Source organism: Phascolarctos cinereus, unplaced genomic scaffold (assembly GCF_003287225.1).
Source record: "Phascolarctos cinereus isolate Bilbo 61053 unplaced genomic scaffold, phaCin_HiC Scaffold_1;HRSCAF=81, whole genome shotgun sequence".
NCBI classification, from domain to species: domain Eukaryota; kingdom Metazoa; phylum Chordata; class Mammalia; order Diprotodontia; family Phascolarctidae; genus Phascolarctos; species Phascolarctos cinereus.
The window spans coordinates 206,077,732-206,096,231 of NW_027555514.1; the positions used below are offsets into that span (position 1 = coordinate 206,077,732).

At 36.1% G+C, this 18,500-nt stretch overlaps 1 protein-coding gene across 6 annotated transcripts in view; it reads left to right on the plus strand.

Annotated features, from left to right (window-relative positions):
* Nucleotides 1-18,500, plus strand: part of IPO8 (importin 8) — a 149,172-nt gene that overhangs the window by 91,907 nt on the left and 38,765 nt on the right. For all 6 annotated transcript variants that reach the window (XR_013487451.1, XM_020975801.2, XM_020975804.2 and 3 more), the window contains 3 exons: nt 5,645-5,770; nt 6,236-6,333; nt 9,038-9,133. Coding sequence is in view for 5 of the 6 variants with exons in the window: in XM_020975801.2 (XP_020831460.1) it covers nt 5,645-5,770; nt 6,236-6,333; nt 9,038-9,133 (320 nt within the window). In the remaining variant the exon portion in view is untranslated. The remainder of the gene's footprint in view (nt 1-5,644; nt 5,771-6,235; nt 6,334-9,037; nt 9,134-18,500) is intronic.

Here is an 18,500-nt window from a genome sequence, read left to right on the forward strand (position 1 = left end):
GTGTCTGAAAATGTACATCTTATTCTGCATCTTGAATATGTCACCTCTTTAAGTAGCTAGTAATATACTTAATCTTTAGTCCTTTGGAGTCATGGTCAGTCATTGCATTGATCAGAGTTCTCAAGTCTTTCAAAGTATTATAACATTGTTGTTGTATAAATTGTCCTGCTGGTTCTGCTCAGTTCACTCTGGATAAGTTTATACAGGTCTTTCCAGTTTTCTCTGAAATCATCTATTTTGTCATTTCTTATGGCATATGAACATTACATTAGATTCATATACCATCCAACAGATGAGCGACTCCTTAGTTTTCATTTCTTTGTTACTACAGAAAGAACTGCTATCAATATTTTTGTACATATGTTTCCTTTTCCTCTTTCTTTGATCTCTGGGGATGGGTCTAGAAGTGTCCTGGCTAGGTTAATTTAAAATTACTTTTTAGAATGACTGGACCAATTCTTAGTTTACGTTAAGTTAGTGTGCCTGCTTTCTCACAACTCCTTCAACAATTGTTGTGTTCTTTTTCTGTATCTTTCCCAGTCTGATATGTGAAGTGAAGCCTCACAGTTGCTTTAAATAAATTTCTCTAATTATTATTGATTTGGAGGATTTTAAAGTATGTTTGTTAATAGCCTGGAAAATTCTTCTTCTTTAAAAATTGAATACATAGTAAAAATATTTGCTTAATAGTATTTTTGTTTTTACTAGTGGTAATATTTTTTCATACGTGAATATGGTCCAGAGTAGAGGTTTATAAAGAAAACATTGGCAGAATGAATCCTGATGGAGAAATCCAAGAAAAAGTAACAGTGAGTGATTTTTCCAACCCAGATCAGCACAGGGAGGCAGCCAGAGAGTTCTGAACAAATTAGAGACAGGGCTGTGTGCAGAGCATATCAGCACCCAAAGACAGGCTGTGAACCAGGACAAGAAGAGGTCCCAGACGCTTACCAGGGTATTCTCAGCTTTTGTAACAGGGCATCACAAGAGGGACAGGTGCAAATTGATAGCTTTGTCACCCCTTACCAATATTTGGGTCACAGATCCAGCATATACTGAGAGAGACCTATATCTGTAGAGCAGTTCACTCTTTCCACACACAAACCCCACTATAACTCCTCCAACAATCTCAGACCCTAGGAAGTATACTGAGAGAGGAACAAGTTCAGAAATAAACAGTAGAGGTATGGCTCAGACCCCAGGAACAGAGTGTTGTATCAGTTCCTGTCTACCAGCTTAGTCTGAAGCTGAAGAGGAGTAACCAGGACAGGAATGCCAGATCAAAGTAGAGTTTTTAATTCTGTCACTCTGAAATAGAGAGCTTCCCATCTAGCTAACAGAGGCTGAGTCCAGCAGTAGTCTGCTGTTGCTGGCACCCAAAACCAGGTCAGGAACTTAAAGAGCTGAGAACCAAGGGAAGTAGCAATCAGACTTTGCCCTGGATCAGACCATTTGGGAGCACTGAAAGCCTGAGCTGTCTCTGAGATCCTGGAACTACATAATATTTGTTACCCAAGAAAATAGCAAAAGGACCAGCCCAGACTTTCCCTACCAAAGTGCACATAACCCAGTGCTAGCATCAAGTTCAAAGTCAAGGAGTAGACTGGAAGAATGAACAAACAAACAAACAAAAATCTCATCAGGAAAAGCTATTATGACAGGGGTACTCAAGACATAAACCTAGAAGACATTAATGACTCCAAAACTACAAACTAATCCTCTAAGAAAAATACAGTGTGGGTACAAATTCCTAGACGAGTTGAAGCAAGAGTTTAAAATGCTTTTGTTAATGAAATGAGATAGTCGAGGAAAAAATTGGACAAGAAATGAGAGCTTTGGAAGAAAGAATTGGAAAGGAAGTGATACCTTGGCACAGGTGGTAGAAAACCTAGCCCAAGTAGCAAACTCCCTGAAAATTAGGATTGACCAAATAGAAGCCAATGAATCACTCCATGAGACGATTGAGAAATCTTAAAACAAAGTCAAAAGACTGGGAAAAAATGGAAGAAAATTGAAGATATCTCATAGCAAAACCAACTGACCTGGGAAAAAGATTGAGGAGGGGAAAGAAAAAATTGCTAATCATTGGACAGTTCTCCCTTTAAGTTGATTTGCATTATGGAAATTTAACTTTACTGCACAGTACTCTGCTGTCTCTCTCCACTCCTGCCCCTCTGTGGGGCTTTCCTTGGCCTCTCACCCCCCCATCTAAAAAAAAATTACTAAAAAAACCAAACAAACCCTAAAAACACTCCCTCCAAGTGAAAGCAGAAGAATGAGTGGAGGAGATCACAACCACTGCCACTAGAAGTGAGCTTGGCTTGAGACTTTCAGTGCTGTGAGAGGAGACCGTTGCTTTGCTTCACCCTCCCACCCATGTGTTCTCCTGTTTATTTGTCTTCAGTCCTTCCACACTTGGGCATGCAAATGTGTCTGCATGTGTGCTCTTGGCCTCCATATGTTTGTTGCCCATCCTCTCCTGTCTATGTCCAGCTCCCAAAGGTGTGTTACGTGGTGGGCCTTGTTCCTGTGTGTTCTTCCTCCCGCTCTTGCTTCTCTGCCCCTTTCCTCACATGTCCTTGAACTGTGTTTCTTCTCCTGTTTCCTCTTCTCTGTCCCCTGCTCTCACATATTCTTGGGGTGTGAGGCCTCCTTCCTGTGTCCTTCCCTTTCCCATAGTCTTGAGCAAATATGCATTATGTAAAAATCATTTTATGTAGAGGTCTGCAGAACATCCACTTACATAAAGCGAGAGCTGTCAAGTACCTAAATGGTATTATCAAAACAAGAGATATCTTAAAAGGAAACTGCCCAGATTTCTTTGAAAAAGAGGGCAAAGTGGATAGAAGGAATTCACCAGTCATTTCCTAAAAGAAGCCTCAAGTTGAAAATTCTGAGGAACACCACAACCAAAAGAGAATATACTGAAAGCAGCCAGAAGGAAAGAATTTAAGTACCAGAGAGCCAGTCAGGATCATACACTATTTAGCAGCCACCAAGATAAGGGAGCCAAGACCCTGGAATACCTTATTTCAGAAGGCAAAGGATGTGAGCTTACAGTCAAGAGTTACTTACCAAGCAAAGCCAAGTATAATCTCCAGGAGAAAAACAGACTTTTAAAGAAATAGAGGGCTTCTAAGCATTCCTGATAAAAAGATCAGAGATGTGTAGAAACTTTGTAGTTGGAACACAGGTTTTCAGAGAAACATAAAAAGGTAAACATAAAAGAACAGTGATGATAAAGGAATAAACAAGGATAAAATGCTTACATTCTAATATGAGGAGATGATCCATGGACCCCATGAACCCTATCACCATCAGAATTCATACAGGGAAATCTAATTAGAAGGTTTGTGAATGATTCTGTTATGTCTTGATGATCTTAATAAGAAAAAGGAAGGTGAAGAAGACTATTCTGGGGGTGGAGAAGGAAGAAAGGTTAGAGAAAATTATGTCACATAATTATAGTTTGCAATAAGACATCTATACAAGTAAGGAAGAAGTATTTGAGGGAAAATGGATGACACTTGAATCTCATTCTCATCTGAATTGTTCAAAGGAGAGAAAAATACATGCACGCAGTTGAGTATAAAAATATGTTTCACTGAATATACTTTTATTTATAGAAAAGAAAGGGAGAAGTAAGAAAGGGAAATTAGAGGGAGGGAAGATTAAAGAAGGAATTTTTCCTAAGCAAAACAAACCCTAAGTATGTAGGAAAGATTTCTATAGATATTTATAACTTTATTTTGAGTAATAAACTATGGGAATCTTAGGGTATGCCCATTAATTGGAGACGAATTGACCAAGTTCTGATATATGAATGTGATGGAATTCCATTGTATGAAAGAGGATGATTTCAGAGAAACTTGGGAAGAGCTATTTGAACTGATGCAAAGTAAAGTAAACAACCAGAACAATTTATGCAATGACAGCTGTGGTGAGGCAGACAAATTTGAAAGAATTAGGAACTGTGAACTGTGTAATGACCAACCATGATTCCAGAAGTCTAATGATGAAATATGCCACCCACCTCCTGATAGACAGGTGAAAGACGCAGAGAGCAGAATGAACATTTTTTTGGGACATGTCCAATGTGGAAATTTGTTTTGCTTGACTTTACCTGTTTAAAATAGTTTTTCTTTTTCCTTTTTTTTTTTAGTGTAGAGGGGGAGGGTGAGGAAGAAGGGAAAAAAGGTGAATCTTTCCAGATAGAAAAAAATCTATAATTAAATAAAATGAAAGCAGATGAGGAAAAGTATTAGAAATTCATTGTAGAAATTATATTATAATTAATGTGACAGCCAATAGTTTTTCTATTTTGCTTATTTCATGTTTTGTTTATTCACATTTTAGTGCTACGTGTTTTAGTTTTTCAATCTCATCGCTGGTGAATGTAATAATAAATTAATATTCTGTTTGAACTTACCTGAGAACATATTGATATAGTAGATTCCAATCAAGTAAGATATTCCTTAGTTGAATTATAATTATTATGCATTATACATCCAAATTCAAAAATTTATATTTAAATATGAGTGGTAACTAATCCTTTCAGGGGGAATGTGTATGTGTGTGTGTGTGTTCTGTAAAAGATTTGTGATGATTAAAATCTTTGGTAGCAAATTATATTTCCAGCCCTTGTTTGGTCTTATTTTGCTATTAAGAGCAAAATTAAAACTTTTTGGGGGGTGGCTTTATCACCTTAGTATCACCTTTGCCCAAATTCTGGAATTAAGTAATATGAGAATGTGAAGACTTTACATGAATTTCTAGAGTAACTGGCTCCACCTGGAAAGAGCAAAATTTAATTCAATTTGTCACAATTAGAATTCTCACTTAATGACATTTTAGGTGACACAAGTGGAAATATATTAGATTTAGCTTTATTGCTTTCTATTTGTATATTAGGTAATATTGCCCCTTGATTGGTGGTAAAATTGGTAACTATATCTGTAGCTCTCAGAACACTGAGAAACTGCATGGGAATATGTGTCCTAATAGAAAATGCTACACAACAAAGAAATGAGTTTTTAAAGTCAACTGGAAAATGTGGAAATAAAACAACTGCAATATATAATTATATAATTATGTATTGGTGTAGGACTGTTTGAAATGTAGAATATTTTGCTTTAGCCTAAGAAAACTGTCCAAAGAATTCCTTTAGCCAATTCCAAGTCGGAACTTTGTTCTGATCGATAACTTCCTTTTCTTTTCTTTTCCTTTTTTTTTTTGAGGCAATCGGGGTTAAGTGACTTGCCCAGGGTTACACAGCTAGTAAGTGTCAAGTATTTGGTCTGAGGCCAGATTTGAACTCAGGTCCTCCTGACTTCAGGGCCAATGCCCTACCTAGATGCCCCGATCCTTTTATTTTTCAAATGTACTTAATTTTTTTTTATTCTTGCTAATAATAAAGTAAAAGTAAAAACAGAAACTCGCCTACTGTTGCTTACATCCTTTCAAAATAAAGGGCATTGTAGAAATAGTACAAGCAAGGAAGTAAACTTAAGAGAATTACAAGATGAGATACTCACAGATATTGCATGGGTAAAGACATGGGTAATTGAATTAATATTTTATTTCCAAAATCTCTGTTGTTGCTTTAATAATTTGTTTTTACGGTTTCTAATCATATCTCTTTTAGAATTTTATGAAGAAATTCTTTCATTGGCATATAGTTTGACTTGCCAGATGATTTCACCTCAAATGTGGCAGCTGTTAGGGATATTGTTTGAAGTTTTTCAGCAGGATTGCTTTGAATACTTTGCAGGTAAAGTTACTTTTTTCTCCTGCTATTTTGTAATTTAATATTCCTACATATGTGACGTTCAAACAGCAGTTTGAAAGAAATAAGACAGACAGAAGATTTAATTCCTTCTAGTAACTCTGATCACAAATGCTTTATTTTTTTCTATTGGCAAATGGTTTCATGAGCTTTAGAAGTAGTGTGTGTCGTCCCAGGAATGTGAACATTATAGGAAGTATATTGTTTCTTTTAAATATCCTTAGTAGTGACTGTCCTTAGGTCTTCCTGGAGCTTGACTTTGTGGTATTAATAACTTCCTTTGACCTCAGTTATGTCTACTGTAAGAGTATTTCTAAGCCCCCTTCCAAGTTTAAAATGATATAATTCTAAGGAAAAGTAATGATGAACAAGGAAAATGAAAGTATAGTATCTATAAGAATATTTAATATTTTGTTCTAATGTAAGACTTTGACATATCCTTTTTTTCAGACATGATGCCTCTCCTGCATAATTATGTTACTATAGATACGGTTACTTTACTATCCAATCCTAAGCATTTAGAGATAATTTACACTATGTGTAGAAAGGTAAGAATGTCCTTTCTTATTTTCTGTATTAATTGTAGTGTCCAATCTCCAGTTATTGACAGTTTTGCTTCTTATTAGAGTAATCTTTCCAAACTTTTTCCCCCAAAATATATCTAGTTATTTGAAAATATCCTTAGCATTGATAGTTTATACAACTTCCTCATGTTTTCATCAACTTGTACCTTCAAATCGTAAAACATTATTTGTTTTTATAACTTGGAAAATTCATACTGATAGTACAGTACCAAGTAAAAATCATCTGTAACTATCATCATAGTTTCAAAATCATGGATGAATACTTTTTAAAAAATCAGGTATATCTAAATTGAAAGCAAATGGGTTACACAAGTGTTTACAGGGTGAGGCAGAAATTACTACACAGTTAAAGATCTCTATGTATGATAAAATAAGTTTATGTTAAGTTATAGAAGGTTATATCCATATTGTCTCCAGTTGTATAGTTTGAGGTTCCACTTGGTTCTCTAGTAGGCCTTTCTTAGAACTATCGCAGTGACTTTTGCTTCTCTTGTTTACATTCTGTGTAATTGTGTGTACGTGTTTTTTGTGTATGGATATGTATATGTGTATAAATTATACTACAAAATATACATACACTCATATAACACCCTGCATTTGCAGATTAGAGATCGGTTTTAATTACTGCAGCCATTCTGAACATTCAGGAGACTTTCTAAAGAGATTTGAATCAAGGGCTGTTTATTTTAAAATTTCACATAGAACAAGCACACTCAAAGATAACCTCTCTACCCTTTTTTTCTCTGTGGGTCCTCATCAGTGCTCCATGTATTTAATGATCATCCTTACACTTATGACTCCCACATCTATATATATCTAGCCATGAACGCTAGTCCTGTATCACCTGTTGAGGATTTCAAAATAAATGTCTCCCAGGCGTCTAAAACAGAATATTGAAAACAGAATTTATTTTTCACTTTAATCCTACCTCTCTTCTGAATTTACCTGTTTCCATAGGTTCCTTTTTTTGGGACCCAGATTGCAATCTTGGTATCATCCTTGACTTCTCACTCTCCCTGACCCCATTCGTACAGTTAATTGATTCTGTCTTTGTAGTCTCTCTGATACTTTCTTGCTAATCACACAGACATTACTTTAATTCAGATTGTCACCGCCTCTTATTTGGTCTAGTAAAACAGTCTTCACATTGGTCTCGCGGCCTCATTTCTCTCCATTGAGTGTAGATCTAAGCCATGTGACTCCTCTACTCATAAACTCTAGTGTCTTATTATGTTTAATATCAAAATGTAAACCCCTTCATCTGGCATTTAAAGTTCTTCACAGTCTAGCTCCTATCTTCTTTTCTAGCTTATACATTTCTTTCTTTCACTTACTTTATGTTCTAGCCAAACTGTTTGTTGTTTTCATACTCAGCATTCCTTTTCCCATCTCTGCCTTTGCACAGGCTGTTCCTCATTCCTGGAATGCACTCTCTCCTTGCCTTTGCTTTATAATACCCCTTGTGTGCTTCAAAGCTCTGCCAGCCAACTTCTATCTTCTACGTGAAAGTCTTTTTAGATCTCTTGTACTAGTGCCACTCTTCCCCATTCACCCTTGTCTTTATTTTGTATATGTGTTCGTATACTTTTGTACGTGTTGTCTACTCTGATAGAATGTGAACTTTTTGAGGACAGAGAGTTTGAGTTTTGTCTTTGAATTTTCAGCACCTAGCACAGTACCGGACACCTGATAGGTGCTTTAGTAAATGCTTGTTGATTGATCAGTCATTGAGCTGGATATCAGGAGCCATTTCTAGTTCTAATTCTAGGTTTGCAGCTAACTAGCTATGGGATTTCAGCAAGTTCCTCATGCTCTCTCAGTATCTATAAAATGGATAAGAGCATTAGACTATGTACTCTATCCATGCAATTCTGTGGTCTCTGTGTTAATCTTAATTCTATGATTTCTTAACCTTAAGTTCTTCTTAGGTTATAGACCTAGCCAGCAAGGGAGGTAAGAGAAAGGATTGACTAGAAAGCACAATTACTTGGAAAAATAAAGCAAACTAAGTACTACCTTTGCTACCTTCAGTAACCATATTTATGTCACTGCCTTGTACAGAAATTTATTTTTATAACTCATCATTTATAATTCAGAAGATATTGAATTTTAATTAATAAGAGAAATATATAATGCATCTTAGAAATAGCTCCATAAAAATATTTAAAATAGAAGTTTTGGTCCTGAAAGGGATAAACTCTACTCATTTGGAAAATTCACTTGTATGTCTTTTACTGATCTATGTGAGTAGGGGATTACTGTATTTTTCTGGGTTAAGTAGCTGTGGATAGAGCATTGGAATTAGAGGACCTGGGTTTGAATCCCAGCTTTTTCATTTACTATTTTACTAGCTATGTGATCACAGGTAAGTCATTTATACCTTTCTCAAACCTAAATTTCCTAATTTTCCCTGCTCACCTCACAATATTTTTGTGAAAATCAGATCAGATTAGATAATGTATATAATTTGTTATATAAAATGCCTGCTTATATTTTGTGTGATTCTGTAGAATAGAAAAAGAAAACAACTATGTTTACTTTTTTTTTCACCTTCTTTTGGTTGGAAGGTAAACTTTAGCGGCAAAGCAATGGTTTTAGTTTCAAAACTAGTTTTGATTGAAATGTCACATTATTTTTTGATGTGCTAATTTGTAGCAAATGATTATAGGTATTGACTGGAGATGCAGGAGAAGATGCAGAATGTCATGCAGCCAAACTTTTAGAAGTAATTGTTCTTCAGTGCAAAGGAAGAGGAATTGATCAGGTAATGAATGTTATAAAAGCACCCTTTTTATTGTTTTAATATAAAATCACATGCTTAACAGATATGCTTAAAAAAAAATTTTTTTCCCCCTAGGCAGGGGGGTTAAGTGACTTGCTCAGGGTCACACAGCTAGTAAGTGTCAAGTGTCTGAGGCTGAATTTGAACTCAGGTCCTCTTGACTCCAGGGCCAGTGCTCTATCCACTGTGCCACCTAGCTACCCCCAGATATTTGTTTTTAAAAGTAGTAGAAAAGGTTTTCCATTCTTTGGGCCAACTAGTGGTAAATGCTGTTCAATATAGGATTGAAAACATGGTAATTTTGGAATATTTTCTTATATGCCAGTCAAGAAAAGATAGATGGAGAATTTTATAATGCTTTTCAGAAGTTATTAATGAAAAACTAGAGGAGATTAAAATATTGATTTTTTTGATTAGGAGTCTCATAAAAAAGTATATTTTCTTCATATTCAATATTCCTAGTCTTCACATTCTTCAACTGCTCTTTCCTTTATTATTATTATTATTTTTTTTTTGGATAAGGCAATGGGGTTAAGTGACTTGCCCAAGGTCACACAGCTAGTGAGTGTTATGTGTCTGAGGCCTGATTTGAACTCAGGTCCTCCTGAATCCAAGGATGGTGCTTTGTCCACTGTGCCACCTAGCTGCCCCGTCTTTATTATTTTTATTTTACTATCTCATTTTTGAAGTTGAATTAAAATAGTTCCTATTCTTAAAACATCTTTCATGACTAATTTCAAAAACCCTCTTTATTTCTTACTTTCTTATTGATTGCTTCTCTCTCCTTCTCACCTCTCCCCCCCCCCAAGCAGTTGGATTTAAGTGACTTGCTCAGGTTATTAAGCTAGTTTGTGTCTGAGACTGAATTTGAACTTGGGTCCTCCTGACTCCAATCTAGTCCTGCATCCACTGCACCACATAGCTGCCCCCTATTACTCAATTTTTAATATATCTTAGTCATGAAAGATGTTTTAAGAATAGGAACTATTTTAATTCAACCTCAGAAATGAGATAGTAAAATAATAATAATAGTAAAGGAAAGATCAGTTGAAGAATGTGAAGACACCAGAAGAAATAGTTTTTAATAAAATAAAAAGAAAGCATTAGTTAGTATCTTCACATAATCTAGAGTTATTGCTGAAGAAGATGGTGAGAAAATCTACAGGTACTTTACTTAAGGGCATGCTGGGAGCCTGGGAGAGTAGGAACTGAAGCCAGTGTGCTTTCTGGTAAATGGGGCCTAAAGTCAGCAGAATCTCAGTAGGTTACTGTGCAAGGACCAGAAAGAGGGACCTGGGCCATTCTTGAATGTGTATGGCTCTCCAAGAACTGTGAAGTCAGTTTAATTTCCAATATATTGTCAGAGTTGTAGCAGGAAAGAAAGCCACCTCCAAATAGGTGAGTGCTAAGGGAAATGGAGATAGTAAAGCTCCCAAGTGCCTCTGTGTACTGAGCATTCTCCAAAAGGTGGGAAAACCAGCATAATTTTTGGTAGTACTTTTGTTTTAGGACCAAAGAAGCAGAGAATAGGAAAAGAAGTCTCAAGGTCCTTCATTAGGCCTGACTCCAGGATGATTTCCCCTGTTGACAATACTTAGGGACCTGAAAGAGCTGTAAAAGGTTATAATGCCAACTTCCAGCTGCTGATTCCTCAAGCAGAAGAGTCTGGCCCAACACTCACTTTGAGCCTCCAGAACATGTAGTGAGAAATCGAGGATTGAAGCAGGAGGTGGGGCCTTGTCCAAATTCCATCCTAGCTACTTGTCGATCATCAGTATTGAAGAAGATGGTGACTAAAAGGATCAGGAACCAATTGCCTATTGGGAACACTGGCAGGGCAGCATTAGAGACATTCATTCTGCAGAGGAGACAAGACCAGGGCCACCTTCCCCATCTAAGAGTGTAAAAATAAGGTCTTAACACTTTAAAAAAAAAAGAGGATTGGGTTTAGAGACATGAGTAAACAGAAGAAAACACCAACTACATTAATAAAGATATCAGTTAAATGAAGCCCAACAGAATAACTCCACAATAAATACAAATAGAGCCATGAAGAAAAATGGCTTGGTTACAAGAACTCTAAGAGTGGATAGAGGAAATAAAGAAATTAAAAATTAAATTAGAACTCTTGAAGAAACTGGAAAGAGAATAGTTTAGCACAGAAAGTAGAACAGAAGTGGGCTCCCTGAAAAATAGAATAGAGTAAAAAGAATTTTAGATTCCATGATACAAAAAAAAATATTAGAAATATAATAGAAAGTAAAAAAGGGTGAAAATATTGGAAGAACTTGTTGCGTACCTACTATAAAAAAAATCTGACCTGGAACACAGGAAAGGGACTTTATCATCAGAGCCTTTTCATTGAGGTGAGAGAAGGGAGAAAGAGAATTTGGAACTTAAATTTTAAATGTAAATGTTAAAAATAATTTTTACATGTAATTGGAAAGAAATATTTTTGAAAATACAAAATAAAATGGAGGCAAAAAAGAATCATTAGACTTTCCGAAAATTGTGAAAAACTTGGATTCTGCATTTTGAGAAATAACTCCAGGTGCAGAGTGAGACGCACATTTTTGGGCACAGTCAATGGTGGAATTTGTTTTGTGTTATTTGTTACAAGGTTTTTTCATTGAATTTGTAATTTGAAGATGTGAGGGCTACCCTGTCTTCTCTAAAGATAGCCAAAAAAGCAAAAGCAAAAGAAAAGAGTATCATTGATGCATTTTTTTTTTAAATTTAAAGAAGTGAGCAGAAGGAAGGATGGTGGGAAACCCAGAGAAGCAGGTGAGGATTGAGTTCATTTCAGGCATAGGGGACTGATGGTGGAAATGTCAGGGAGGTGGGAAATAAGAGTATGAAGAATAAAGAAAGCCCATTTGACTGGATTGCACAGTGTAGGAGGGAGAATGATGTAAGATAGGTTGGAAACAGGTTGCAAGGGCTTTAAAAACTAAAAAGAGGGGTTTGTATTTTATTCTAGGGGCAGAAGGAAGCTACTGAAGTTTGGGGAGTTTGGGGAGTAACGTGGTCAGATTTGTGCTTAAGGAAAATTGCGTTGGTAGCATTTTGGAGGATGGACTGATATAGTGAGATTTAAGGCAGGGAGACCAAGAATCTTCAGTCTGAATTACCTAGGATTGTATAGTATAAAAAAAATAAGTGAAAGGAGAAATTAGGAAGCAAAGGAAAATGCTTATACTGAAGAGTAATTTGTTTTTCAAAGTTGCACACATACTCTCAGTAGGTAGGGGGAAGAGTTTTTAACAGAATTGATGACTTTCATGTATTCCATTTGAGATAACCATAGCTGGATATGAGTCTTTGAAATGCAAAGAAAGTGGACAAAAGAAAGTAAGAAAAAACTGATCTGAATAGTTCTAAAGGACTAGGTGATAATCAGGATTTAGATCGTGAAAGGGGATGAAGAGACTGTTCCTCTGAATCTCAGCTTATCTAAAGTTCATTTTGGTAACAAATAAAAATTTGACCTTTGTTTAAAAAAATTCTAAATAAAGAGAGGTCTAGGGTAGGGGAGAAATTTTGTATTTTTATGAAATTGGGCTAATCAGAGATAAGAGGTATGGTGAGAGGGAGAGGGAATCTCGTGAAATTCCCTTGCTTGATATCATGGTAATAATATTTGTAGTATTAAGTACCCATAACCTAAGGAGGAGGAAGAATTATGTCCAAGCCGAAGAGTGTGGTTCAAGAGGGGATATTCTTAAGCAACAAAAATTACTCCTGATTACTGAGCTTATCACACAGTTGCTAAGCACTGAAAATAAAAATACAAGCAAAGACATATAGCCCTTGGCCTCATAGAACTTATATTCTATTTAGAGAAGCCAGCGCAAAGGAGGATGAATAATTAGTGAAAGAGAAAGGTACTAGTTTGGGGGTCTGATAGAAAAAGAAATGCAAAGAGTTAGAAATGAAGCTGAGAGAGCAATGAAGGAGTGAACATGGTTGGCCTGTGCAATTCCTTAAAGTGGAAGATCCGGAAGGACCTGACCACTTAGAAGTGGCCACAGAAGCAGAAGGATCTTTCAGGGTAAGAAGGCTGCTGGGGTATAATTGTGAAAGAGTCTTTGATTTGTGCCTGAATTGGGAAGGAGGGTACAAATCAGTTTTTCCAAGCAATATAGACCATGGATAGCTAGTGCTGATTTTTTTTTTAAGAGACAAAATATCGTAGCGAGATTCGAAGAAGGAAAAAAACAAAGGTAACAGTGGTAACTGTGACTGTGAATAGGATAAACTCAAACAGAAGGATTACAATTGATTAGAAAACAAATCTCAATAATTTCCTTTATACAAATAAGGCTTGCATAAACACAAGGATTTACACTGAATTGAAATGAGACATAGGAATCAAAAGAGTATCAATTATTATAACCTCAGATAAAGTAATACTAAAAATAGATCTGGTTAAGAGAACAAGCAGGGAAAAAACATACTTGAAGGTCCTATAGATACTGAAGTAACATATGCACTTAATGGCATAACATTTAATTACACTTAAGAGAAAAGCTAATTGACTTTTAAAGGACCCATATAGAAGGCAGTAATTGAATACTTCATTTCAGATTTAGACAGATCTAACAAATTGATAAGCAACAAAGAAATTAAGGACCTGAACATAATGTTAGAAAAAGTAGTTAGGATAACCTTTTGGCAGGTACTGAATGGAAAATTTAGAGAATATGCTTATTTTTCAGCATCATATGTTAATTTTACAAAAAAAGATCATGTATAAAGAATTCAAATTCAGGAAGGCAGAAATATTAAATTCATCATTTTCAGGCCATAATGTAATAAACATTATAATCAATTAGGGAAACACTGACAAGTGATTCAGACTTAGAAAATATAATTATTGTCCTAAAGAATAAATGATGCTATTTCCCAATAGAAGAGTAGTGATAAGATGTAAATATTTCTCAGAAGAACTACTGCATCCATATGAGAGACTGTTGAGATCACTAATAATGAGAAAAATACAGGTTAAAATAATTCTGAGGTTTCACCTTGTACCTAGCACATGGACAAAGCTTCAACAAGTCAGCTAACATTTATTAAGCACCTACTATTTGCCAGGCATTGTGCTAAGCACTAGGGATATAAAGAAAGGCAAAAGAGTTCTCACTGTCAGGGAGCTTATAGTCTAATGGGGAAAGAATATACAAACAACTGTGTACAAACAGGATATTGACAGAACAAATAGGTAATCAACAGAGAGGAGGCACTTATATTAAGGGGGATTTGGAAAGCCTTCTTGCTCAAAGTGGATACTTTAGCTGAGACCTAAGGAAGGTAGGATGCAGAGATGTCTTCTAGAGAGTTCTGGGCAGAGGGGGAAGGATATGGAGTACATTATGGAGTGGCTTATAAGGTGTGAGAAGACTATAAAGGTGGAAGGTTCAGGCTATGGAGGGCTTTAAAAGCCAAACGGGATTTTATATTTGATCCTGAGGTGATAGTGAACCACTGGAGTCTGTTGAGTATGGGAATGACATTGTCAGACTTGCAGAATGCAAGCCTTGTTAGTTTGACAGCTGAATGGAGAATGGACTGGATTGAGGAGAAACTTGTGGTACAGAAACCTGTTGCAGTAGTCCAAGCATGAGGTGAGGTTGTGAGGGCCTTCACCATGACAGTGTCCCTGTCAGAGGAAAGAAGGGGGTATATATAAGAGATGTTACAAAGGTAGAAACAGCAAGACTTGGCATTTGATTGGATGGAGGGAGTGAAAGTGAGGAATCATGGATGACACCCGGCTTGTGAGCCTGGACAACTAGGAGTAGAGTGGGAGTAGAGTGGTACTTTCAACAGTAATAGGGGCATTAAGAAGAGGGGAAGGTTTAGTTGTGGCAGGAAAGAAAAAAAAAGTTCAGTTTTGGACATTTTGCCTTATAACACGTCTAGCTTCATTAGATTCCAGCAATGATGGTAAGAAGTATTACCTTAATAATATATTTCCCTTACAACATCTTGCTCATAGTCTTACACATGATAACTTTTTAATTTTTGTTGATTGAATTATGTCAAATATATCTTATTCTGTTTTAAGGCTTTTGAAAGACTTTTTTGAATTCTACATACAGTTGTATGTGGCTTTTATTAACCTGCAAGTACTGGGCAGTAAGAAGAATCAATTTGATCTAGACCCCTGTCATGTGTGCTGTGTCATGAAATAAACAATAATAAAAATTATTATTCAGAAAATATATAATTTCCTGAGCTCAGGAAATAATAACAGAACTAATCAAAAAATATAGGGGAAATTGGAAGTTACTCACATTGAAGTTGTTGTCACTTTTTGCAAAACCCTACTTTTAAGCAGTGATATGAATATCTTAAGAACCAAATCTAGGCAAGAATTTTTTTTCTACCTTTAATTCTTAGCAGTTTAGCTATTGCTAGTGAATTTATAAATTGACCTAATTAAAACATTTAAATTCAAGTTTGCATTTTTACTTTAAACATTCATTTTTCATCACACAGGATAAAACACGTTTTTCTAAAACAGTTTTGAAGTTCTTCATATTTTCTTCTGCTAAAATTGTTTTCTTAAGCATATAAGAAAAAATTTGAATTTCAGTTGCAGATAGTTGTCTTTTTTTCCTCATCCATAGTACATATTTTCATTGGTAGTGTTTCAAAACTTATAGCATCATTAAATGTCTTGTTTGGATGAGCCATTTAGAAAGGTACCCAAAAGACAATAACCTTACAATAAAATTACTTCCTACCACTTTCATATTGTTAATAAATAAAGGCATTTGTGTTGCAATAGTTGTTCTCTCCCTCTTTCTATATATCTGAACATATTTTCTCCTGAGGTCCTATCCCATCACCATCTGTCTATTGGACTTTGCCTTTTGGGTGTCTTGTAGGCGCCTCACACTCATTATCTTCTAAAGAATATTTATCTTTTCCGCCAAACCCACTTTTTAGCTTTCATATTTCTGTTGCTAGTGCCACAGTTTCCCCAGTTACCCAGGTTTGCATCCTCAGAGCCCTCTTCAACTCTTTATTTTATTTTATTCCACATATTTAGTTGGTTGTAGCTTTTTTAAAAATCCAATACCTCCGTGGCATTTCTCCCATCTATATCTCTCTCTACTTAAGTCAATAAGCACTTATTAGGCACTTAAGTTATAGTGCTGGGGACTATGCTGAGTGCTGACAGATACAGAGTAAAATAAAACAAGAAAAAAAACCATTCCTTTTCCTCAAAGATATATATGTAGATTGAACGAGAATGGCAAGGTGACATAATGATTTTGAACCTGGGTAAGACTGGGAGGGTGGCAGTGCCCTTGATAATATTAAGGAAGTTCAGAAGTGGTGAAAGTTTTCAGGGAAAGATGAAATGTGTTTTGCACGTGTTGAGATATTTAGCCTGTGGGATATTTAGTCTGAGATTTTTCAAAAAGCTATTGGAGATATATGACTATAGCTCAGGAAAAAGACTAGGGCTGGATATGTGATGATCTGGGAATCCTTTGCAAAGAGAAGATAATTGAATCCATGGGAATTGACAAGATCACCCAGTGAAATGGGTATAGAAGGAAAAGAGAGTTTAGGACCTAAACTTTGGGAACCTTACATTCTGTTAGGAGAAGCATGTAAATAACTAGGTACAACTAGGTTCTTATTAGTGAAATTAGTGAATTTTGTGAAATGATCTCAAGTATTTGAATTCACACTATTAAAAATTGTAGTTGTTGGTTCCAGCTCAGTGGAAATATGCAGCATGAATTTGAATAATGGGATTCATTAGTCACTTCAGGAGATTCATTATTCACACTAATTGGCACCAGCTGTACATATAACACATAGATATATATCAATATAGATGTAGACACACAGTGTAAATGAAAATAATCTGAAGAAGAAAGACACCTTGGCAGCTTAATGGAGGATGGATTGAAATAGGGAGAGACTTGAGGCAGTGAAATGACTTAAAATCATTGCTTTAGTCTAGGCAAGAGGTGATAAGGGCCTAAACTAGAGTTGTGGTTGTATGAGTAGAAAGAAGACAACATTTATATATGAGATTTTTTTATGAAGGGAGAAACAGCAAGATTTGATGACAAATTAGTTATGTGGCTTGAATGAGAGTGAGGAGTCCAGTGTGACACTGGTTTTGCGCCTGGGTGACTGGGAGAGTGGCAATACTCTTGATAGTAACAGGGAAGTTCAGAAGTAGGGAAAGTTTGCAGGCAAAAATGAGATCTGTTTTAGATGTGTTTAATTTGGGATGCCTATAGGATATGCTGTTTGAGATATTAAAAAAGCTATTAGAGATACACAACTAGCTCAGAAGAAAAACTAGGGCTGGATATGTGATGATCTGCAAATCTTTTGCTTAGGGATGATAATTGAACCCATGGGAGCTGGATTAAATCATCAAATGACATAGTGTAGAAGGAAAAGAGAAGAGGGTTTAGGACAGAACCTTTGGGGATTTTCATGTTTAGTTCATGGTCAAGACATGGACATAGACACTTCAAAGATACTTAGATAAGGTGTTCAGACAGAGGCAGGATAAAGGCTGGAACCTTCTAATAGCCTAGATTTTTGTCTCTTTTTCTCTTCATAAATTTGCCAAATTGGTATTCCTGAAGCTTAGGTCTGACTTTGGCATGCCCCTACTCAAAGATACTCAGTAGGTCCCTATTGGCTATAGGATCAAATACATAATATTCTGGCATTTTAAGCCTTTCTCTATTGATATATGGCACCTCAGTTGCAAACCTAGGCCACTGGTATGATGGTGATGCACTCAAAAGAAACAGAAAAATTTGGAAGAGGATTGAGTTTGTAGGGAAAGATAATGAATCCTGTTTTGGACATCATGACTTTGAGAGAGTTCTCCTAATCCTTCTAGGCTCTGGTGCATTCCTAAAATTACTCTGTATTTGTGGTGCCCCTTCCCTCCTCCTGCCTACCTCCCCCAGGGCTTACTCTCCCAATCCAAATTTAGACTAGCAGGTTGGATTCCCAGAGAGTAATGATTATTCCTCCTGCCAGTAACCCTGATGGATTGTGGCTTCTGATTAGGTTTGAGGCCTTATCTGGTGTACTTCCCCAGTAGTGATTAATTACTTGATAGCAATTAACTTTTACAAAGGGGTGTTTTCTGTAGCAAAATGTAGCAAGGACAGAAGTTACAAAAACATCCCCCAAACCAGTGGTGCACATTTGCTTCTTGGGAAAAGTGGGCTGAAGCTTAAGGCACAAAGGCATTCTTCTAGGAAACTGAATTGCTGGCCCTGGGAATCCTCTTCTTTCTTTGCAGAGTCTCAATGACTTCACTTCTGGGCAAATGATAAGTTGTTCA